The sequence below is a fragment of the Sinocyclocheilus grahami genome, unplaced genomic scaffold (assembly GCF_001515645.1).
Source record: "Sinocyclocheilus grahami isolate Dianchi unplaced genomic scaffold, SAMN03320097.WGS_v1.1 scaffold173.1, whole genome shotgun sequence".
Lineage (NCBI taxonomy): Eukaryota > Metazoa > Chordata > Actinopteri > Cypriniformes > Cyprinidae > Sinocyclocheilus > Sinocyclocheilus grahami.
In genome coordinates this window covers 971,038-996,402 of record NW_015505352.1, presented here as the reverse complement: position 1 = coordinate 996,402, position 25,365 = coordinate 971,038, and the positions used below count along the sequence as shown (strand labels likewise).

At 38.2% G+C, this 25,365-nt stretch overlaps 2 protein-coding genes across 2 annotated transcripts; one reads left to right on the top strand and one right to left on the bottom strand.

Moving 5' to 3' along the window:
* Positions 1-1,507: 1,507 nt before the first annotated feature.
* Positions 1,508-12,930, bottom strand: LOC107593554 (F-box/LRR-repeat protein 2-like). Its single transcript, XM_016283318.1, has 14 exons — positions 12,486-12,930; positions 11,787-11,848; positions 11,408-11,462; positions 11,235-11,309; positions 10,886-10,980; positions 10,245-10,409; positions 8,632-8,758; positions 8,463-8,537; positions 8,234-8,364; positions 8,091-8,151; positions 7,919-7,963; positions 6,274-6,330; positions 5,909-6,121; positions 1,508-1,786 (listed from the first exon to the last, which is right to left on the bottom strand). The coding sequence occupies exons 1-14, from the start codon at positions 12,513-12,515 to the stop codon at positions 1,679-1,681; spliced, it is 1,299 nt and encodes a 432-aa protein (XP_016138804.1). The 5' UTR covers positions 12,516-12,930; the 3' UTR covers positions 1,508-1,678.
* Positions 12,931-15,231: 2,301 nt separating this feature from the next.
* On the top strand, positions 15,232-24,392 carry susd5 (sushi domain containing 5). Its single transcript, XM_016283317.1, has 5 exons — positions 15,232-15,622; positions 17,823-18,021; positions 20,419-20,528; positions 22,354-22,542; positions 22,697-24,392. The coding sequence occupies exons 1-5, from the start codon at positions 15,547-15,549 to the stop codon at positions 24,166-24,168; spliced, it is 2,046 nt and encodes a 681-aa protein (XP_016138803.1). The 5' UTR covers positions 15,232-15,546; the 3' UTR covers positions 24,169-24,392.
* Positions 24,393-25,365: the final 973 nt, after the last annotated feature.

Sequence of the window (25,365 nt, the reverse complement as noted above, 5' to 3'; positions counted from 1 at the left end):
CCTATTGACATTACTGCAAGCTTGATAAGCTATGTCTACAGGACATACAGGTGCATCTCAATAAATTAGAATGTCGTGGAAAAGTTCATTTATTTCAGTAATTCAAATCAAATTGTGAAAGTCGTGTATTAAATAAATTCAATGCACACAGACTGAAGTAGTTTAAGTCTTTGGTTCTTTTAATTGTGATGATTTTGGCTCACATTTAACAAAAACCCACCAATTCACTATCTCAACAAATTAGAATATGGTGACATGCCAATCAGCTAATCAACTCAAAACACCTGCAAAGGTTTCCTGAGCCTTCAAAATGGTCTCTCAGTTGTGTTCACTAGGCTACACAATCATGGGGAAGAATGCTGATCTGACAGTTGTTCAGAAGACAATCATTGACACCCTTCACAAGGAGCCACAAACATTCATTTTGTTTCAAACCAGTATGACTTTCTTTAATGAAACACAAAATATGACATTATGGTAGAATGCTGCAGTCCAAACAATTTCGACTGGACACAAAACATTTTTTTTTTCAAAATATGCTCTTGTGTGTTCCACAGGTAAAAGTCATACAGGTTTGGAATGGCATGAGGGTGGGAAACGGATAACAGAATTTTTATTTTGGGGTGAACTATGCCTTTAATAAAGTGTAATAGGCAGTAAATATACAGGGAAGGGACACTGTGATGAGAACACTTTGAAATATTGAGGAAATGCCAGAGTACAGAGTGTTCTTAATCCTGTCACATACCACAGTTACATGCGCATGGGCTTTTAATATTGCACTGAAACATTGTGAAACTTATGTCAACCTATTCCTGATGTACCCCCTCCCCCCAACCCTTCCTTAGCACATGTATATTGTCTAAATTTGAACATTCACATCATGTGTGACGTACTGTAACTCCACACTGGAGTAAAATCCACTTTATCTCGCATGCACAATCGCAGTCCTTCTCTTCCCCTCACTCGCTCAGGTAAATTTTCATCCTCTCAAAATTAGGGTGAGCACTAACAGAAAATAAAAAACATTTTACTCCAGTTTTAATACGGGTTGATTCATTGTAGTGTTATATTTTGTTTTCTATACTTAAACATTCTGGCAAAACCAGACAGAAATGCTCAAAGCTTCCTGCTCTCAGGTTCGAGAAAGTCACACGATCAATCGGCGGAAGGCGTATCCTACAAAACTCCAGAGACTTGCATCCTGCTGCTCGTTTTCTGTTCTTTTTATTTGTTCTCGTTGTGAGAGAATGCATTCCTGTTGGTTGAGGAAGAGGAGCAGGACGTAAACACGGTGTAGTCGTCATAACGGCATCAAAATGACTCAATGTTGTTTGCGTATCGGTTCTATATTCAGTAGTTCCATAATGCTTTAAGTACTTCCTTCGATTTGTTTACTATATATCCAAATATGAAATATTTTACATGGTAGCTCCTTGATTTTTCTTCTTGTATATCCAGTAGATGGTATCGTATGTCACGTTGCATTGTATTTATTTTGCGTAACTTGTTCAGGTCCATCCTGCTGCCAGGCAACCACTCAGTGAACAAGCCATGCCTCCCGTAGCCACAACCCCACACAGCGTCTCGTAGTGGTGTGGAGCAGAGGCAGGGCAGAGTTTAGAGGTTGTCTGACAGCTTGACTTTCTATGGGATCTCCCAGAAGCCCTTCCTTCTGTCAGAGTATGACGCAGCAGCGGCAGAGACGCTGACCACCTCCGTGCACTGAAGGAGGAGGTGTGACCGGGGCAAAGTATGCGTGGACCTTGATCTCAGGAAGGTGAGCCTACAGGAGAAACAACAGCAGAATGAGCCAGAAGGCAGAATATGACATAACAACTGGATTGAGTCATTTTTCTCGACAATCTAAAAATAAATAAATATATCCTATCGCTTGTCAGGTTTGGTCTAGACCAGTGTTTCTCAACCCTGGTCCTGAGCGCCCCCCAACACTGCACATTTTGTATGTCTCCCTTTTCTGACACACCCATTTCAGGTCCTGGAGTTTCTTTTAATGAGCTAATGAGTTGAATCAGGTGTGTTTGATTAGGGAGACACACAAAATGTGCAGTGCTGGGGGGCGCCCAGGACCAGGGTTGAGAAACACTGGTCTAGACCAAAACTCAAGATTAACGCAGAAGACTTTAAATGTAAGAATTAAATAGAAAAAGTCTGTAGTAAAGCAATATTGTATAGTGAAGCAAGATAAGTCCATTACTAACCAATATTTTTAATAGTTTTATTTCTACTTTTTGATAGAATAAAATAAGACTGCTTCAATAAAACAATTTGAATTATAGATTTATTGATAATATATGTATATATATGCGTGTGTATAAACACCCACTATTATAATGGTTAATATAATTGATGTATGCTACAGTGAAAAAACAAATGTTGCAGTCTTTTATTCATCTTTTTATTGTCTATGTTCTGTAGGTTGCTTATCAGTATGGTACTTAGTACAAGCCATGGGTGAAATGGGTGACTTGCCAGATTTCCAAAATAGACAAATCCTGGGCATCCCATTTAGCAGGAGCATCTGTAACCCTAATGGCCCAATCGTTTGGTGTTTTTACGAGTCTTTACAATTATGACTGTGTACATGAAGCATGGCAAGACTGTATCAGCAAAAACTTCAAGTAAATCATAGATTGTGTCCAAACAACACAGAACTACTGCAGCAAAGTGACAGCAAACCTCAATATTCAACTGGAACACCGTTTTCTAAAAAAAACTGACCACAGAGAACTTCACAACATTTATGAAAAAGCTGCCATTTCTAAAACCTTAATCACAGGCACCAATGCAAAAAAAAAAAAAAAAGTGTCTTTATCACAAAACCTGGACAGTTGGAGCACCAAACCAAAGTCCCTCGAAGGCAAGTCATTTCACTCGGCGGCCATGTTTGAAACGCCTCTCTGGCAGCTATTTCAGTCATGTAAGAGCAGCTCCTATCTCTTTGAACGGGGAAACAAAGTTCTCCAAAACCAAGCTTACAATTTAATTTTATATTTGAAATAACCAATAAAATCTGATGACCGCCGTCACATTAATGTTGTTTCTTATGCTCAAATAGTGTCAAAAAAAGCTTATTTCTCAGGTTAGACCAGCTGATGCACATGTGCAATCCTAAGCGTGCATCTCAGAACGTTAAATGATTCTATCTGCCTTATTTTTTCCCGTAAGAGCGGCGCGGGCATTTGTAAATGTAATGTGTGTGGTTTTCCGGTCTCATTTGCTTCCAGCTATTTTTAGCTGTACAAAACCGCTTGTTTTGCTGCTTGATAATGCAAACTGGTGTGTCTTACCATATTATTTTAATGTGTTGTCTTAATTATGAACACAATGGTTTGTAGTGCAAACAGTTTTACCGTTTACTGCACTTTGTTATTCTTCTCGCTATTTCCCTACAGCAGCTAATGAACCAGAAGTCTCACACATTCACAGAAAACGGAAAACTTCTGCAATGACAAATAAGGTGGATAGTAACCGGAGCTTCTAACGGCAGCTGCAGTGACACAATGACACAATCATTGTTCAAAGACACAATCTTTGTACATCTAAAGTCTTTGACCAGACTGAACCTCAACATCTGCCCTGGTTAGACAAATCATGTGACCCAACCACTGTGGGAGGGTTTTGAGACGAAATGAGAATCCGATTCCCTCCTCCAACATCTCTAAAACAACTGGCAGATGTTCTGATAAACGACAATCACCTGGAGACTATTTAAAAGTTGTATGAATCTATTCTAACAAGGTTAGAATCTGTATTAAAGCCAAATGGTGGTAAAACACTTTAATAAATAAATATTGCCTGTTTCCCAAGTGTTCAATATATTTATGCAAAGTTGTTTTTCTTAAAATAAGTCTAAAATGTCTCAATTAAAAATCTGTAAGTATTACTAAATAAATAGTGTCAAAAAAAGCTTATTTCTCAGGTTAGACCAGCTGATGCACATGTGCAATCCTAAGCGTGCATCTCAGAACGTTAAATGATTCTATCTGCCTTATTTTTTCCCGTAAGAGCGGCGCGGGCATTTGTAAATGTAATGTGTGTGGTTTTCCGGTCTCATTTGCTTCCAGCTATTTTTAGCTGTACAAAACCGCTTGTTTTGCTGCTTGATAATGCAAACTGGTGTGTCTTACCATATTATTTTAATGTGTTGTCTTAATTATGAACACAATGGTTTGTAGTGCAAACAGTTTTACCGTTTACTGCACTTTGTTATTCTTCTCGCTATTTCCCTACAGCAGCTAATGAACCAGAAGTCTCACACATTCACAGAAAACGGAAAACTTCTGCAATGACAAATAAGGTGGATAGTAACCGGAGCTTCTAACGGCAGCTGCAGTGACACAATGACACAATCATTGTTCAAAGACACAATCTTTGTACATCTAAAGTCTTTGACCAGACTGAACCTCAACATCTGCCCTGGTTAGACAAATCATGTGACCCAACCACTGTGGGAGGGTTTTGAGACGAAATGAGAATCCGATTCCCTCCTCCAACATCTCTAAAACAACTGGCAGATGTTCTGATAAACGACAATCACCTGGAGACTATTTAAAAGTTGTATGAATCTATTCTAACAAGGTTAGAATCTGTATTAAAGCCAAATGGTGGTAAAACACTTTAATAAATAAATATTGCCTGTTTCCCAAGTGTTCAATATATTTATGCAAAGTTGTTTTTCTTAAAATAAGTCTAAAATGTCTCAATTAAAAATCTGTAAGTATTACTAAATATTGAAGAAATTAAATTGTATTCAATTAATGTTTGAGGGGACGGCATTTATAGGCAGGCTCTGTATTAAACTGCTGCTAACTGATTTACTAGAAAAGTGCAAATGTGTGTATAAAAAAAAAAAAAGCTGGCTCCGACTGCAAGTAACCACAATTGATATGAACACAAATTGCTGTTCAGCAAAACAGGACACAGTTTACTCCCAAAATGACACAGCAACCAATGAAATTAAAAATAAGGCCCTTTTTGACATTTGATTGTAGATTGTAATGTGATCAGTATGAAACTGAAAAAGTGACATAATTAACATTTTCGTGACTGATTATTGCTGTCAAGTACTCATAAGTATTTACACGCTTACTTGCCAGCACTGTAAACAGACACTGCACATTTGAATCTGCGCATAAGTGGGGATCATTTTTGTCTGTATGTGGTTGCTGCATTTGAGACTATGTGTGGGAGTTGTGACATATCTAGCGATTATTTTCCACAGACCCGGATTCGTTTGATGCCCGCACGGGTGACCTGCTGGCAGTCATAGAGCTCAATGCGTTCCAGATGCTGGCAACTCTTGAGATGCTCCAGTGTGATGTCTGTGATCAAGGGGCAGTTGTCCAGCTCCACGACCTGCAGACGCTCCTGACCACACACACTGCTGCTCAGGTGTCTGATTCCATCATCTGTTATCAACTCACAGTGAGACAGACTCTAGAAAACACACACACATATATATGCCCAAGTGAGCAGGCTACAAAGAGTGAGCTTCAGAAAACAAATGGACATGCTTTATAATTCCTTTACAGAAAGCCATAAGCAAGTAACCACAATTGATATGAACACAAATTGCTGTTCAGCAAAACAGGACACAGTTTACTCCCAAAATGACTCCTTAAAAATAAGGCCCTTTTTGACATTTGATTGTAGATTGTAATGTGATCAGTATGAAACTGAAAAAGTGACATAATTAACATTTTCGTGACTGATTATTGCTGTCAAGTACTCATAAGTATTTACACGCTTACTTGCCAGCACTGTAAACAGACACTGCACATTTGAATCTGCGCATAAGTGGGGATCATTTTTGTCTGTATGTGGTTGCTGCATTTGAGACTATGTGTGGGACTTGTGACATATCTAGCGATTATTTTCCACAGACCCGGATTCGTTTGATGCCCGCACGGGTGACCTGCTGGCAGTCATAGAGCTCAATGCGTTCCAGATGCTGGCAACTCTTGAGATGCTCCAGTGTGATGTCTGTGATCAAGGGGCAGTTGTCCAGCTCCACGACCTGCAGACGCTCCTGACCACACACACTGCTGCTCAGGTGTCTGATTCCATCATCTGTTATCAACTCACAGTGAGACAGACTCTAGAAAACACACACACATATATATGCCCAAGTGAGCAGGCTACAAAGAGTGAGCTTCAGAAAACAAATGGACATGCTTTATAATTCCTTTACAGAAAGCCATAAATAACAATGGAAGCAATACTCCCACACACTCTCTCTCAAACACTCACCAGCGCCTGCAGCCGAGGGCAGTGGATTGAGAGCTGAACCAGAGTGTTATCAGTCACCTGAATGGCACGTACAGACACAGAACATTAATATTAGAATGCTGACTAATCCTGATAAATTGTTGCAAGGGAACAGTCACAGCTCAACAGCAGTAAAAAGAAAGCCAAAGAATATTTTGGCTTTATAGTAGAGGTAGACTTTGCTGAAAATTTGACCTGTGCTGGTAGCACAAGTTTTTTCACCTTTTCATTGTAATAAATTACATACATTTAGAATATTTAATGATTAATTAGAATATCAAAAATTAATTTAGAAAATAAACAATTTGGATAAATTGTTTACATTTTTCATTGTTTTACATCGTTTCTTTTTTCAGTTGTTTTACTATTTAAATTTGGTTGTAGGCTGCCTTGTGACAACTTACCCCATATAAATACAACACCATTCAAAATTTTGGGGTTAGTAAGATTTTCTTTCTTTAAAGAAATTAATACTTTTATTCGGCAAGGATGCATTTAATTGATTGAAGTGAAAATAAAAGTTACAAAAGATTTATATTTCAAATAAATCACAATTTCCAAAAAGAAATATTAATCAGCACAACGTTTTTCAACATTGATATTAGAAATGTTTCTTGAGCAGCAAATCAGCATATTAGAATGATTTCTGATCATGTGACACTGAAGAACGGAGTAATGGCTGCTGAAAATTCAGCTTTGCATCACAGGAATAAATTAAATTTTACTGAAATAGAAGTGTATATTTTAAGTGTATTGGTGTCCAAACCCATAGTGGACGTTCTCGAGTGCACTCATTCAATCCTTTAGTGTATTTATTCAAATAAATTCAGGCTGTATCCGAAATCGCCCCCTATACCCTCAAAGAGGGCACTATTTGAGGAAACAGCCTTTTTTAGTGGTGTCCAAACCCATAGTGGACGTTCTCGAGTGCACTCATTCAATCCCACAATGCACCACAAAAACGAGTGTACAACCGATGTACACTCAACAGCTAGAGATAACCCATAATGCACTGTGAGAGTCGCACGCCAAATGAATTCCCGCGTCTATCACGCCAGACAATGGCGCCTGCAGCTGAATCATCCATTCATTTTACAACACGCTCGTCCACGGCGTAATACAACACGGGTACAAATTCACTGTAAATCATTTGTAATCTTACTACTGGAGCTGCCCGTTTCAAATGATTATTACAGCAAGCAAACTATGCGAAAGAGGCAGACCTTGCAGTACACTCGGTGTCCGAATTCACTCACTCGTTTTCATTCACTCCTTCAAGTGAACTGTATGAGTGGACTAACCTAGGAAATAGTGAATGAGGGTATAGGGGCCGATTTCGGATACAGCCTCAGTCTTTATGAGCATAAGGAACTTTTTTCAAAAACATTTAAAAAAAAATCTTACCAAACTTTTGAATGATAGTCTGTATTTATTTTATATTAATATTTACAATATTATCAGCTATAATAAATATATAGCACATTACATATTATTTCTTATCATTATTTATTTGAAGATGCTAATAAAAATAACAAAATTTTATCCTTCAACGCACAAAAAAAAACAAACTTGTCCATGATGACTAGGAACGATACACCAAATAACTTCTTAGGAATTTTAAACTCACCAAAATACATTCCTCTAAATCCATCTTCTCCAAATCATGACAATTCTAAAACAGAAGGCATAGTTTGTTTAGGAATCCTCCAACATCAGCAATGTCTTCTAACACAAAGCATGCTCTCTAAATTCAATGCGTTTATGTTTTGTTGATTTGGGGTGTTTGTGTGATTACTCACTCTGGCAAGAACAGTAAAACCAGCATCAGTCACATGTGAGCAGCGAGCAGCCTCCAGGATCCTGAGGAAGACACATGCAATGTGAATGAACGATTCTGTGTGGGTATGTGTGCTTATCTGCGTACAGATGAAGAAAGCTTTACTTGATCTGTAGGCAGTTGAGGCCGAGGGCAGTCAGAGAAGCATCTGTGATGTTGCTGCAGCCAGACACACAAACCATCTGCAGTTTGTGACAACCGCGGCACAAACTCACAAAGCCGTCATCTGTGATTTGCTGCAAGATGGATAAAGCATCTTAGTTATGTCCAACAAATTTACATTGTGTGTATTTGCAATATTTAACAACAGCATAGTAATAAGTCAAAGTCTTACTGTGCATGATTGCATGTTGATTGTCATGAGCTCAGGACAGTGCTTTTGAAGGTGCTTCAGTGCAGCATCATCAAGCTGAAATGGCACATTTAACAATTATTATGTTACACTGTCAATGATTTCTCTCAAAGTGTTTTGTGTAAGCGTGTGTTTGTATAGATGTATGCACCTGTGTGCAGCCTCTCAGAAACAGAGCTCTGAGACTTGTGCAGCCACGGCTGAGAGCCTCGATGCCATCACTCGTGATCTGATCACACCAGGACAGGTTCAGATTCTCCAACATCCGACAGCCCTCACTAGCAGACAAAAAGAGCCAATAAGAGAATATTAAGCAAACAAAATGTTAAAAAATAACTTAAACGGATAGTTTACCCAAAAATGAAAATGACCCCATGAGTTCCAGCGGATGACATAGGATGTAGGCATAGCGTAAGTCTCGTGAGAACCAACGTTTGTTTAAAGGAAGCAAAGTTTCCTTACTTTAGCAAAGGAAAAACAGTCTTCTCTTGGCTTTGATATCCGCTGACATTTTTCTTTACAAATCCTTGCTTTTTACTTCTAATTTCTAAAATCTCCAGTATTTTCTAAATCTCCAGTGTTTTGTTTTGCTCTCTCCTCTGCACTTCCATGTTTGTCACTTCTCACCGGAGCTTACGCTAAGCCGACGTCCTACGTCATCCGCCGGAACGGTGCTCTTTTGTGAACGAGAAAGAGATTAGTGTTTATAAAGTTTTTAATATGGATATTTTTCTTACAAAAAAAGCACTGATTCACTACAGGAGGCCTTTATTCAGCCCCCCGGAGCCATGTGAGGCAGTTTTTTATTATGGATTGATGTGCTTTATTGGACTTCTTTTGGACTACTGAAAAATAACAGCCATTCACTGCCATTATAAAGCTTGGAAGAGCCAGGATGTTTTTAAATATAACTCCGATTGTATTCGTTTGAAAGAAGAAAACAACATGTCTTTAAACAACATTTATCCATGCACTATCCAAAACTAGCAAACACAAAAAAAAACAAAATAGTGTTATTTAAAAGAAAAAAAAAAAAAGTTAACTTTTAAACCGCTAACCAGTAGAGTAAAAAAAACAATACTCAATCGGTTAAAAAAAGATTTTTGATTACAAAAAAAAACAACAAAAAATACTTTCTTTTCTCCATTTTTTTCAGTTATAATAAACTCCTCTTATGAGGATCAATAAACCACTAAAATTTGTTTCCAAAACTTTTAAATAATAATAAATGTAAATATAATATAAATATTTTCTTTTTAAAATGTACTTTCTGAATTTCAAACCATACCATGCATGTTAAGATCTGGGAATATAAACAGCAATCTAACAATGAGTTAATAATTGCTCTTCGTCTCCGTTTAAATATTCCTGTGTACATTCATCAGAATTTCCTGTTTCACCAGCTCATACAGAATAATCTACTACAACTGTGGAAAAGATTCATTAGAAGAAATGTGACAGAGGTGACAAGACTCATAATCATTAACAAAGCCAACATCCTGACACAATTCAATCAAAACTAGGCTTTGATTTAACACTCCCAGTTAAGTTTTAAATATTCCATAAAATCAAAATCACAGTTTTGCATTTTTTAGTCCATGTGTTTAAAATTGGAGTCTTTAACTCCTGACAAAATGAAGCAATTTTACACTCAGGCCAATGATTTTCTGTCCAATAAACATCATGCCATTTAACATTAATTACACAATCAAAACAAATAACCCAGCCCTAAATTTGGTCCCCAAGACCTTATGACTGTCCCACCTTAAGGCCTTAAGTGCATGATTGGTGATGGACACGCAGGATGTCAGGTCAAGTTGGCGAAGTTTGGAGCAGAACTTGCTAAGGCTGATGCAGGTGGAGTCTGTGATCTTGGTGCAGCCATTGAGGTTCAGATGTTCAATGTTGCGACAGTTCTGAGCAAAGGTCCTGCCAAATCAAAGGAAACCTCTCAGCTGACAATGTTAAACAGAAAAACTACACAATAAAAATGGTAAACATTGTGCAAACAACAACAGCAACAAAAAATCCTTACACCATCTCCTAACCAGCCGCAATATGACATTTCCAGCGACAAGACATTTGTCACAGTGAAAGCTAAACTGCTGCACAATCCAATTAGCTATTTGAAAGATATTTGTTATCTAATATGCAATTAAATGGAAAGGGACCAATAATATTCATAATGGGCGGGGCCATTCAAAAGTGCTCTACAAAACACCACATATCACAGCCAGTTAACGACAAAAACCGATTTACTGAGATAGTTTTAATACCTTGCTACTTTTGAGTTGCTTAAATGCAGCCAAATGCTATTTTATACTTTGATTGGACAATTTCATTATTGCATGAACTGTGCCATCCTACAGTGCATGTTTTAATTAACAAAAAGTAATGCGGCTCACTTCATGGAGGCATCTGCCACACTGAGGCAGCCCCGAAGACTGAGCTGCCTCAAAAACCCCCCACATCGCTTTGAGATGTTCTCCACGACACGTCCCTAATAGAAAGACACAGAGAGAGAGAGCTCAGGCACAGAGGATCAGGGATGACGTTACAGTCTATGGATTCCATAGAAAAGCCTACTGACTCAGTGTTAATCCCACACACATAACGCCCACAGACAGACAATTTAAAGCACACAGCAACATATCACTGATGAAATACTGATACATACAAAGCAAAAGCCGATAACACACAGGACTGTGTCCGCAATCACAAACCAAAACATTTACTTGACACGTGCTTTTTCACCTCAATATCTGTCTGAAAGTTGAAAAGATCAATCTTCTGCCAGTTACTTCCATCTAATGCAAGAACATTCCACGCCTGTTTATCCACAGAGAAAAGAACGAAGTATTGTTAGAAAACTATTTTAATACTAGACAGTTTCGTTTAATTTTAACTAAACAAGCAATTGAACATACCTTGGATACTTGGGCACACCTACACAATGTCACTACATCCAGGAAAGAGAAAATCCTGAAATAAAAACAGATTTTTGATTACTTGTTTATTATTCAGTTTTTTTTCCTCTCTACTCACTTTCTGTAATGTTTTGACAGTACATACAGAAGTATGTCAGGCTAATAAAGCTATTTTAATTTGAAAACTAAAAACATTCAGATAGACATACAGACATGCAAGTTAGACATACAGACAGAACAATAGATGGAATGATAGAATAATAGACAGACCAACAAATAGATAGGAAGATAGTCAGACAGATAGATAGATATTCACAAAATGTATTACAACGTAATCTGGCATGTATTGCAATAAGAGTCATTCATTCTGATGGCTCACCTGAGCAGAAGCTCTTTGGGAAGTTTTTTGTTGATTAGGGCCTCATCACTGTTTGAGAACACCTGGACAATATGACATGACACAGATGAATTACACAATAAAGCTCATACAGCACCAGTTATGCTCATGCACAATCAATATGCTCAAAGCTGATTCAGACACGCCTCGGCCTGGTGCAACTTCACCCATAACACTTGCACAAGAAGGACAAGTAGCATCAGCGAGTGTCTTAGATAACTGCTGCTTTGTGACATCTTCTCAAGACCTCGCATTCAGGGCACGTCAGCGAGCCAATCAGCTTGATCTAAACTCCAAGAACACCAGCCAACTCTAACGTTAAACGGATTCAGGCGCAGCGCCCGTTGCTGACACGGTCAGCTGGTGCCGTTGTGTTAGGACGGGATTACCCTTGACGAACAAAAGCCTAAACACGGCACGTAAAAATAGAGCCCTGCTCGGTCCAAAACACACACACAGTACCCTTGCAGAGACGCAGAGACGCAGACACACACACACACACACACACACACACACACACACACACACACACACACACATACACACACACACACACACGAGCGAGCGCGCGCCCACCAACACAAACAGACGCTTAAACACACTGTCATCGCTCAGACAGCCTGCCACCGCCCGTTTTCATTTCCTCGGGCAAAATATCACAGTTCGCTCGATATGAGTTACCTCAAATCTGCTCTTGGTGATGCCGTTCATGTCTGTTGCAGTGTCAATAATAAAGACAGTCCTCGGCGAGCGCTGCACACAGCGACGTTTGCGCGTATTGTCAACGCTGGCGATCAAACTATAGTGAGACAGACGCGCAGCTGTAACGTGTGGCGTGCTAGCCGTAGGTGTCTGCGCTGGTAACCGGAGAAATCCCGGGCTGGCCGCCGTCCGTGAACCATCACACAGCCAAAATAACAATAATAATATGGACGGAGCAGACTGCTGCTCTAACCTCACTTCCGCCTCCCGAGCTGCCTCTCTGACTACATTTCCGCTCGAGCGCAAATTCTTTCCTGGCTGAAGTGAGTGCTGCTTAATCTTTAAACGACGCCAATAAAATGCCAGGGCTGTCTGGCAAATAAACTTAAAGAATAGCACTGGAGTTGAGAACGCGCTCGTGCGCTCCAGGGGTTCAAACTAGTGGCTGCCCTGACGTCACTTTTGCGGGAAAACAGGCGTGGTGGGTTTGTTTTGGTAATGATGTATGAGGTTGCATAGGTGTGTCGTGGTTAACACACAAATGGAAGTGTAGGGAAGTGAAAAGTGACACTTTATTCATACAGAATTAAATGTCATCGACTATATATTGGCACAATGTCTCAATGTTAGCAGAGCAGATGTGCATTCATGCTTATGTGCAAATATGGACACTGTGTCATAATTGTAATCGCTTTAGTTTCAAAGCATCTAACCAACACAGACAAGTAAAACATTTCCACAATAAACTATATTTACGTATTTGTATTTAATTTAAATGTCCTTGTTTTGAAAGTCTCTATTAACATCAAATGTTAAACTGTAACCAGTATACTGAAACCAATTAGCTGAGACTGTTAAATACAGCTTTATTGTTGATTGGTAGTTGAATAGTCATAAAATGATTGCTGTCTGTTTACACAAGTTTGTCTGTCTTCAGCTATGCCATGATGACATGCAAAAAATGTACTATGTACTTTGGAAGTCTAAATTAAATAGAAAAGCAGTGTATTATTAGGCTATATCTGGGAAATGCAACTAAATTCAGAAATACTTCAGTAAGGTACAAAATCTCTCTCAAAAAGAGATTTTTTTTGTGTGTTTTTTTACAGCCCTGAAAAATCAGACAGTCTGAATGTCATAAAATGCTCATTTCTGTATATGAATAGACAGTGTTTTTGCAATGCAGTATTCCTGGTCAACAGCAGAGGGCGAAAGAGAGCCGCATTGCAGGTGACTTTTGATCTTTCATGATTTTTCAGTCTGTGAACGGCGCTTGAATATTTTCTCATTAATAATTATTCAGCTATTGAACAGTCTTTAAGTATATCCCAGTTAGTCATTATTCAGCTATCACGTTTAGTAGGACTGTAGGTACTTCCCGGCAAGAGATGCAGTTTGTGTAGATATGGCTAAAAACTCGTTCTTTCTGCATCAGTTTGAGGCTGGAAAAGGTTACAGAACTAAGGAGTTTGGTCTTTAAAATGGAAGAAGGGAGGAACTTTAACATAACTGTTACTCTAACTAGGAGTGAAATCCAACAAAAATCACTCCAAGAGCAAGATTCCAGAAGGTTCCAAAGAACCCCAGAGTAATATCAGCATCTACAGGCCTCTCTTGCTTTGGCTAAGGTTGTCCAGGAGGCCACCATCAGGGACTGAACAAGAATGGTGTGCATGGCAGGACAACAAGATGGAAGCCAAGAACATTGCTACCAGTTTGCCAAAGACTGTGTGAATGAGCCAGAAGACTATGAAAAGAATGTTTTGTCAACAAATGAATGTCAGAAATAGAACGGATTGATATAAAAATAAGTGTACAATTTGACCAAAAAGCCCCAGCTAACGGGACATTCTCAGAATTTTGGCTAACATTCTGGGCAAGGTTCTTTCAAAGTTAAGAACAAACATGATTCCAGTAGCATTAAATGAACGTTTATTTAAAGTGATCTGGTCTTTAATAACGTTCTCAAAACGTTAGCACAAATTATTATGTTATAATACATCATTAATGGAATGTTTTTCTGAAACATTTTAGTTGGATGTTCATTACTACAGGTTTCAAAATGTTCCGAGAACATTCAAAAGTAGCATTTCCATTGCAAAGTGATAAAAAGTCAGTGTAGTTCAAATGTATGCACGTTCACAAAAGTTCTAGCACGATGTGTGTGCCGGCTTTAAGCTGTAATTGCTTGGCTAATACCTTGACTAAATAATAAGGTAAGGAATTTAGGATCACACATAGCTCTGTTATTGAAGTAAATAACATTAGAAGCGGTTCAGAAACACTCAGCCTGAGCTGGCCACAATCCTGCCACTTACTCACTAAAAAACAAACATACTTGCTAATTCACGCTCACTATCTCTTTCTCCAGCACAGACGTACACATAAACGCCTTTACAATTAAATGAATGTGAGTGGGAGTGTGTGTATGGGTGGTTGTAGTGGGCCAAGACACCCATTATGCTTTCGCGTCACATAGTGTCCAACAGCGCCCATATTGGGCAGCTTCATCAAAGTTACTGTGTCCTGAGTTTGGCCTCAAGAATTTGGGACACAGACACACAGTTGGTTTTGTCCTCCTCGTTCTGAACTGACATGCAGCCAGGAGCGCTATGGTGACAAAGACTCACCACAATTAAGGGTCCGGTCCTAAAAAAGAAAAAAAAAGCACATTACACGGTGGCAAACTTTCCTCTGATGGAAACCATTATGAGCCGGACTCCCCACGGCACTGGAACAGTCCCAGTGCTTGGAGCATCTGGTCTCATGCGGTACTGCACAGGTTCTGAGTCATGACGTATTTACTGACAACGCCGTGCGAGTTTTCGCACGAGCGCACGAGCAGCTCGGTAATGTACTTCTTGGTCAGATAAACCTCCCCTTGCACCTCTGTCACTGCGCCTATTAGTTCTTTTCTCTCGGCTACCGGAATCATCGGACCTGTCCGTTTGGAGAGCGCAATTCAATTGGGATTTTTCACCTTTCCTGGCAGATTTGGAAAAGTTTTACCTCCGTTTTTTTCCAGAAACACTGTTTCATTATGGGGCGAGCCTGTCACCGAGAGCTCGCGCTCCTGCAGCTGCTGGGATACTTGGCTTGCCTGACGCGCGCGGACGGTGGGTTTCTCTTGTTGATCTGGTTGCGGTCATTTGTTTCACGCGCTGCAATACACATTTACGCGAGGTGATGAATGGGCGCATGCGTGTGTCCAGCTTCCAAAAGATTAGAGCGTTGTTTGGATGGTGTGTGGTTATAAATCTTTGTGTGTGTGTATAGTTGTATATTCTTTTTAAAGTAGTTTTATCATTTTGAAAGTAATTTTTGTAATTTCTAGTTTCTTTTAATGTCTATATTAAAATTGTATTACATTTTATTACAGCTTGAATTTGAGTTATTTTGGTACATAAAGTTAAACTAAATGAAAATGAGAAAATCTGAAATAAAATAAGTTTCACTTTCTAAATATATATATATATATATATATAATGTATAAATATATATAAATGCATGGGTCAGTGATCCGTCTTGTTCATTCTATTAAGTTATTTAAAAATACTTTAAAATCAGTTTATACAGTGACTTGAATATATTCAATTTGTTTTAATAATTTTCTTATGCAACTTAAAGTTAAAAAAAGTCTAGATGGTGTCTGGAGGCTCATTCGAAGACTGAAATTCTTGAGAAAAAAGAGAAAATGATAGTCTGTAATAAGTATTATCAAATGAATCTTTTGTTGTTGTAAAATATTAATATTTAAAATAATTTGTCAGCCAAATTCAAAGTCAGTCTGGCGTATCCAACATGAAAGAAACCAGTTTGTTGTCATGTGACAAGAGAACTATACAACTGATAGGACCCCTTTAGATGTTTCACTGTGTGTCAGTATGATTTTTAAGAAAAACCACATATTCTCATATTTTTAAAGAACTGAATAGTTCAAGTCAAATGAAAGAAAACTTCGGGGGGGAAATGGCTTATGTGTTTTTGGTCTGTTGTTGTAGGCTTTTTAAATTATTAATTTTTTTTACTGCAATCCAAACACAACATAAAGCATCTATCCTATTTTTATCTCATACTTTTAGCGTCTTAGAGGCTAGTTAAGTATGTTAGAGTATGTTTAACTGGCCTTTCTCACACATGTACTGTAGTCTATACATATTTGCTGTCATACTTTCCTTTTTAGTTGTTAGTGGAGTCAAAATCCTTTACCTAAAGATCTAATTCACTTAATGAATTTCATGTTCATCCACCACAAACCCCTGATATCTTCACATCAGCATAACAGACTCATCAATATGACACTAATGAATTTGTAACAAACGATTGATAAATGACGGGTTGTTTGTGGTGGGTCTGCTTGATTAGTCAGACTTCTGAACATGACTCAGTCTGGATTTACCTCACTGACACCAACCTGCTAACTTTATCTGTTCCAATTCAAATTGATCCCAAATGATGATGTTAACTGATGTGTATTTATTAGACATGGAGGCATGAGACATTATTCTATTATGAGGGGGGAAATGCTGCATGTTTGGTGACGTGCATGTAACCTCGGTTTAATTTTGATCTATAATTAGCTCAATTTCAGATGGTTTACACAGGAATTGACTCACTGAAGCTGCTATTTTTTTTCCTCTGTGTGAGACTGTGACAAACTAATGATGTTATTAAGGAGCTGCCTTATTTAAGATTTGATAGGATGCTGTCTGATGTGTGTACAATATAGTCTGCCAAGGTGGGGCTTGTGAAAAAATGGATTTATGTTTGTACCTTTTTTTTTTTTTTTTTTTTGCCAACAATGCCAAAGGGCGAAACTTTTAAATAATCTAAAGAAACGTTTTTGACTATAATCAGCTTTTTGTGCAGTTGAACAGTTCTACATGGAACCATAGCTGCTGATAAAGAACTTTTATTTTTTATTTTTAAGAGTATATGACGATTCATTTTGAACCTGATTTCTGTTTGTCTTTATATTGACTGTTTATCTCTGTTTTTTAACCCTTATTTGGTATAGCTTTACACCTTCACACTGCCAAAACACTTCTAAATACACTTTATACAGTAACCACCCTCACTCGACCCTATTCAGGTAATATCCTGCTGTTAAAAATTGCCTTTAGCCATACAAAGCTCTTTGGTGCTGTAATTCATAGCATTCATACCACCTGTAGATATCAACTTGCTGTGGTTATATCCTTGTATTCTCCTAATTTCTTGATTTCCTTCTCATTTCCCCTGTTTGAGGTAATGTATTCTCTCTAATGTAATGCTAAATGTGCATTCTAGGAGTAACACTGGTTTATTTTTTACCAGTCTCTCCATTAGGACGTGTGTTTTTACTGGAGTTGGAGAGTTTTCCAAAAGGTGGACAGGAGAAAGGGTTCGAGGCAGCAACACATGCCTGTATGGCTCAAGGGGCCCAGGTGGCATCCGGGGCCCACCTGCATCATGCAGTGTTGGAATGTGCCTTCTCAGCCTGCTCGCGTGGTTGGCTCTCCGGACCGAGTGTTGGGTAAGAACATTAATTACCTGAAGAACAGATGCTGTCAATCAAAGTGTTGTTTTGTTGAACGGGCATAGTGCTTTTTTTGAGGCACAATAATGAGCTAGCTTGCTTGCGTATATCTGTGTTTTTGTGTGTGATTGCAAGACAGAGAGAATCCTACCTGTGAATTCAGCCAGAACATTCCTATTTACACCTCAGGGCCTGAGAGAAATGGACCTGAGCTGCTGTGAGGGAACACATCAGCACCTTCCGTGTGTTCATTTTCTGTGCTGCTCCATTGCTGAGGTGTATTACTTTACCACTACGCACAAATCCCAAAATAATTATCACATCGAAAATGTGGCCCAAAACGACTCTTTCTTTTTCAAATGAAATATATATAGTGGGCCCTAAAAGTATTAGTAAAGAAATACATAAAATATGAATTGCATTGCCTTGAATAACAAAATATCAAACCAAATGGCAAAACATTATATTTTTATATAGTAATAAATAATATATATTATAATAATATATAATAATATTTACTGTATAAAATATAGTAGGTATTACATTTTATTGTATTTTATTGTAATAAACATAATTTACAATTTGGTACATATATTAGGTATATGTTCAAAAGTTTTGGTCAGTAAGATTTTTTTCATATTTTTGAAAGAAGTTTCTTATGTTCATCAAGGCTGCATATTAAAATACAGTAAAATAGTGACATTGTGAAATATTATTACAATTTAATTTTAAATTTACAATGAATATATTTTAAAATGTAATTTATTCCTGTGATTGCAAATTAGAATTTTCAGCATCATTACTCCAGTCTTCAGTGTATCATGGTCCTTTAGAAATCATTCTAATATGCTGATTTGATGATCAAGAAATATTTGAATTATTATCAACAAAAGTGGTGCTTAATTCCTTAATTGGAAACCTTGGCACATTTTTTCAGGGTTTTTTTCCTTTTTTTTTTTTGATGCATAGAAATTAAAAAAAAAAGAACAGCATATTTGTAATGTAGAAATGTTGTCTTTACTGTCACTTTTGATCATCCTTGCTTAGTGATTAGTTATTATTACTGAACCTAAACTTTTGAACAATAATATATATTCACTTACATTTATGCTTACAAGAAAAAAGCAATGGGGTAAGAAAAATAAGCTTACTTCAGTATTGTTTGTTCTTAGCTGTACACTTCTTTCTAATAAGTCTGGAATACAACATTCAAAGCATTCTGTTGTTATCAAGTATGAATTTGTGAATGTCTGAGGCCTTTGTTGAATATCACTTGCATCTGCAAGTTTTGCCAAAAGGAGTGGCCTTCCCTTCAGAACAACCTATAGATTGCACATGGATTTCTCGGTCGTGACACATAAATTGCACATAAATGACATACACGTGAAAATCTACAATCTACCTCAGTGCAGCTGAGCCTTAATAACTAAACTTTGACATGGGTGTTTCCTAGTAACTTAACACTGTCCCAGGAGAGTCCGGTCTGGTAAGGACTCAAGCAGTCTGGTTGTGGTTTGAGCCCCCCTCTGCACCCACTCAGACATACCCACGTGCTCATAATTCTGATTAAGACCTCACAGCTGAGTGTTAAAAGGTGAGGTAAGCAATGTACTTCCCTCACAAACATTTGGAGGAATGTCTCTAAAAGATTTGGGGCGAAACAGACAGACATTCTTGGTTATAGACATGCACAGTATATTCAGAAACCTTGACTGACTTCTTGAAGTCAAGTTTTAAATAATTGATAGTTCTGTTTGAAGCCATTGTAAAATGACTATAAATGCAAACGTCACATTCTATATTAATGCGGCACGTTGCTATATTGCTTGGAAACTGCGAACATCCTACAGTTAAAATAATGAACAATATCACTTGGTGGAAGAGCTATTTATTCTGGTGATTAATAATACTTTTTATTTGTTCAACTGTTTAATGATTAAATGTTTTTCTAAATGTTGATTAATTGTTGATCACTACTATAGGGTTTTAAGACACTGTTTTGCGTTGTCTACAAACACTGTGTGGTAAAATCACTGTAATGCAGGGTTTTCCAGATTTTTAATGCCAAAGACCCCAAATATTATGAGTTTCTTGTGGCTTATTGCATATTTTAATCACTCGCATTTTTGTTCTAACAGACACATAATCAGAAAGTGGTACTGGCCGACACAAGCTTTAAAAACATACGCACACACGACAGAAAACAGACCTGTTATGTAAATTTATACAAACACTGGAGACATAGCAATGTGATGGGGATATACTGCATAAAGTGTGTGAGCTGCTTACATGAGCTGACTATGTAAGCAGAATTTAACAGTGACATCATGTCTGTTGCCTTTATAATGAAAAAGACAAAAAAATTTAGAAAGAATTCCTCTAATTTACTTTCAGGACTACAGTGTGCAGCGGCGTCCCGGGGAGTTTGAGGCCAGTTGATGTGCAGTTGGAGAATTTAACTGCGGACACTGAGAGACTGGGCGTGTTCTGTGTGAAAGATAGCGGTCAGTTTTAAATCACTGAAACTGGAGAAGGGGACTGTGTTTTTTCACTTATGAGGGATCATGAGGGACTATTTCATGTTACACATACCTAAAGACTTTGGCCTGTTTCATACCGCATGTGAAAACAGAAGAGCAAAAGCATGTGTGTTAGTTTCAGCGCAATCACAGAGGAGTTTCTAAACTTTTTATGTCAAGGACCCCTAAATATGATGATCTTGTGAGGGACTCCTTTCATTAAATAAAAAATAAACAAAATAAAGGTAAGATCCAGACTATTTCAACTATTTAGATTATAGCTTGGGATTTGGAGTAATTGCCATTGGGATGTAAATGTGCTTCCCATCTTCATGTTAGTTATATTTCCCCTAGTAAAAAGGTAGTATTTTAAAAATCAATGTATTTCATACTAAGTATATTTCATTTCATTTATTTTATTTATAAAGCACAATAACCATTGACCATTGTGCTGAACAATATAGTTTAAAAGGAATCAAAATACATAAAATGGTAAGACACGACAAACAAATAATAATTTGAAATAAACTCCTGTTGGCTCATACACTAAATGCCTTCTCAAAGAGGTAGGCTTTAAGCCTTGTTTTAAAAAGGGATTCTGCTGCAATTGTTCTAATAGAGATTGGAAGGCTGTTCCACAATTTAGGGCAAAATCCCGGTCACCTTTTCTCTTCAGCCTAGATCTAGGCACCAATAAAAGTTTCTGATTCGATGACCTTAGACATCTAGCTGGACTGTTTAAACTGTGTAAAAGGTCAGAAAGATACAAAGGTGCCAGTCCATTTAAAACCTTAAAAACAAAAAGTAAAACTTTAAACTCTATTTTAAAATGGACTGGCAGCCAGTGCAAAGAGAGTAGGATGGGTAATATGTTCGTATTTGCGAGTGCCAGTCAAAAGTCTAGCAGCAGCATTTTGTACTGTTTGTAGGCGATTCATACATGATTGGTTAATACCAATATACATTGAATTACAGTAGTCTAGTCGAGATGAGATAAAAGCACGTATAGCTCTCTCGAACTCAGCACAAGTTAAAAAACCCTTCACCTTAGCAAGGAGTCTGAGCTGAAAAAACTTGATTTAACTACTGCCTCTCACTAGTATAGTTCAAATCTATTAACATGTTTCCTGACATATCACTTGAGACTTACTGATATAAAAATTATAATTAAACTTTATATGGAGTACTACTTTGTGCACAATGCATATTTCTTAATATTAAGCCTAAAATGTAATGTTTTAATGTCATTATTGATGAGGATTGTATGATCTTTGAATAATATCAGTCTTTAATGCAAGATATTTAAAGTGTACCCAAAGTATACTTGCAATAGTTCCACTTTAGCACAATCAAATACAGTATATCTTTAGTTCAGCACTACTTCTGCACAATTAAAGTGCATTAAGTATAAAATTTGTTGTTCCAATTTAGCAAACTTTTAAGTATTCCAGAGTAGTATACTAAATGTACAATTGCAGGGTATTTTTATCAATCACATATATATGTAAATGTATTTGTAGTATAAATGTATTTCAAAAACATTTTAGTATATTTATTTTTCACTACCATCACATTGGTAAAGATTCTCAGCAGCCAACCTCCTATAACCCTTTTATAATTTATGATGTTAATAAAGGGATTATTCAATATATTACTCCAGAAATGACTTTTCTTTTCTAAAGCTGTCTCTATATAATGCTGTCACAATGTGAGTCTAACAGTGTGCAGTGTGAAACTGGCTTTACATGTAATTTAACCTGAAATGTTTCTTTTATAATTTATGACACGCTCTTCACCTTTCATCCATCAGATGCTCCATGTGGGCAGCCACCTTCATTCCCACACTCACATCTGCAGGGGAAAACTGGTCTGGACCTCGGGGATGAACTTCTGTATAGCTGTGACCCAGGATACAAACTTCCCAATGGAGATACAGGCTTCAGCCTGCTTTGCGACAGTTGTGGAGAATGGTACGGCCTGGTGCAGCATTGCGTGAAAGGTGAGCTGCGAACACAATGATCCGATTTAAAAATAAAAGGAGCCTGGCTGAATATGAGACAGAGGCTCCAAGATGCATAATTCTTAAGGTTCAAAGGGTTTATTTGGCTTTTGGGTGTATCTGCGTAGTCTTCAATATGTTTTATTTGTTGCAGATGATCCTGAAGGCCACATCGACTATGAAGATAAGTTCACAGATGGCCATCTCCTTGAGAATCTGAGGGAGGAGCATCATATTTCTTTGAATCCAGGAGGAACGCAGTCCACTGTTCATAAAGCAGAAGAATCCTCTCCTGAACCTGAGCCAGAGCCTGAGCGGACAGTCATGTCTGAGGAGGAGAAGGAGAATGATGGAGATTCAACTATATCAGTCTCTGAACCTCCAGTGTCTCAACTCAGTCAGAAGCACATGTTCTGGTTCCCTTCAGAGGCCTTCCAGGAAGAGAAGGAGCAGCCGGGTATCTCCACTGATTTCTCCTCTGTTAAAAACCCCAATGAAGATGAGAGTCACATGACGGTCAAAACAACCAACAGCCAGTCTGGTCCTGACATTATCGCAGAGGAAAGTGACTATACGACAGATCCTCCCACCGATGAACCTACCAGTCCCAGTGCCGGCGGCTCAGACGAGTCCTGGCTAGATGGATACCCTGTTACTCAGGATGAAGATAAAGCTGGAGGTGAGTCCACAGAGGAGGCAGGGCTAGAACAAGGTGCGGAGTCAGAAACCGAGACCTTGACTGGCCACTCGGAAGTTGAGGTGTTTGAGGATGTAACCAAAAACCCTGTGGAAGAAGAGACCGGGGGTTTGATTGACAGCCCTGAGGAGGACGAAGATGGAGAAATAAAAACTCCTGAGGACACAATCCACATGAAAGGAGACGAGGAGGAGCTTGGTAAAGGGACAATCAGACTTGAAAAGGAAGAGTCTGTTGTAACACCTTATGAGGAAACAATTGAAGGACTTTCAGAAGATGAAATGGTGAAAGAAACATACACACCAGAGAAAACAGACTATGATGGATCCAAAACTTTGGGGTTTGATGGTGTTACTGACAGTCTAAATGGCGTGGAGGTGAAGCCCACCACCTTCATTACTCAGATCACACCCAGTCCAGATGATACTGCTGTACACAAGCGGCCCATGCCGTACACACCAGCTTCCGCTCCTGAAAACGTGAGCACCAGTCAAGGCGGCTTGGGTCCTGAGAACACATCCACACCTTCTGGGATGGTACATCTGGATGGTCCACCTGATTATATCACCAGCATGCTAACACCCATCATCAAGGATCCATGGGAAACCTTCGATGACCACTTGCTGGAGCACATCCCTGGTCACGTCCCAACTGAAAACCCTGAAAATCGGAGCGTGATGGAAAGAGGTGGAGATCACAGCCTTGATCAACAGGAGCGGGCTGGAGAGGGTGCTTGTGCAGAAGACCCCTGTCACGGTTCAGGCCGTGGGCCCATGATCGCGGCCATTATCATTGGCATCGTAGCAGCGGTGATGGGTGTGGTCTTGGGGGTGTGGTGTTATAAAAAGAGGCAACAAAAGAGCTCTCACTACCAGCTCAATGGAACTAACAGGCAAACGCAGTGCATTGAATTACAACAAACTGTGTAAAAGTCACACAGATCCTCATAAAGCCACACAGCTTACTCAGTCATCCATACAAAGCCATTTATGTGTGAACATTACAGTCTACGTCCACTATCTATCTATCTATCTATCTATCTATCGTTCTATCGGCTATCTTTCTAGGATAACAAAGCTTTCTGTATCCAACATGCAAAGTTGACAAACTTTGCTTTTCTAATTTTGTAGTAAAATTACAGTATTATTAATTTCTTTAATTTTTTAATTCACTTAAATTTCCTTCAAATTCAAGAATTGCATTGGAAAATAATCTTAATTTAATTCTGAATGCCACACAACCCTGACTTTCACACTAACACAAGGAGTGTCTCTGTTTAACACTCCTTTATGGCACAAGGTTGGATTGTTTAGTGCTTGTTTAGATAGTATTTCTATTTTTACAATGTTTTCTTTTTTTTTATATTTTCAGTGTATTGTGGATAATTGATGGATCATGAATCTGATGTCTTCTCTTGCTTTGGACGGACTGCGGGTCAGTGCACGTGTGTATGTGGTGCCCGTCTGTCCAGGTTTGTACGTGTTTATAGCTTTGTCCATTAGTGAGTAAGCGTGTGTAAGAGAATCATTGTGACTTTAGCCTGTTTTGGTTTTGAAAGAGAGCATTCAGTTCAAAAGAGAGTGTGGTTGAACTGTGTGCACAATTGACAGTTTCTAGCTTGCAGACAGGTGAGACATTCTGGTCAGAGGAACTGAGGGTGAATTCTGATTGGCTTTCAGCTCTTATAGACCTAGAGCAGGCAGAATAAATAGCTTTCATCCCTAAATTTAGAATATAATGAGCATTTATTCATTTCAAACCTTTTTCCTATAAATAAGTGAGTTTCCTGGGGTTGAGCTCAAGAGATCAAAAGATCCACACTCACAGGTGAGACATTCTTCTCAGAGGAACTAAGGGTAGATTCTGATTGGCTTTCAATGCATTTACAGCTTATTGAGTTTCAGTTTCTTTAAAATATATGTAGTGCTATAAAAGTTGTATCATAGCAGACTATTTTCTACATATATTTTCCCTAATATCTCATTGATGTTCAGTGCAAACCTTTTGGCCATGTCTTATACAAGATATTCAGTCCGTTCTTCACCTCCAACGACGTTTATGAGGCATATTTATATCGTGTATTATAAATGTAAAAACTTGATTTTAGAACTAGTGAATTAAAACAA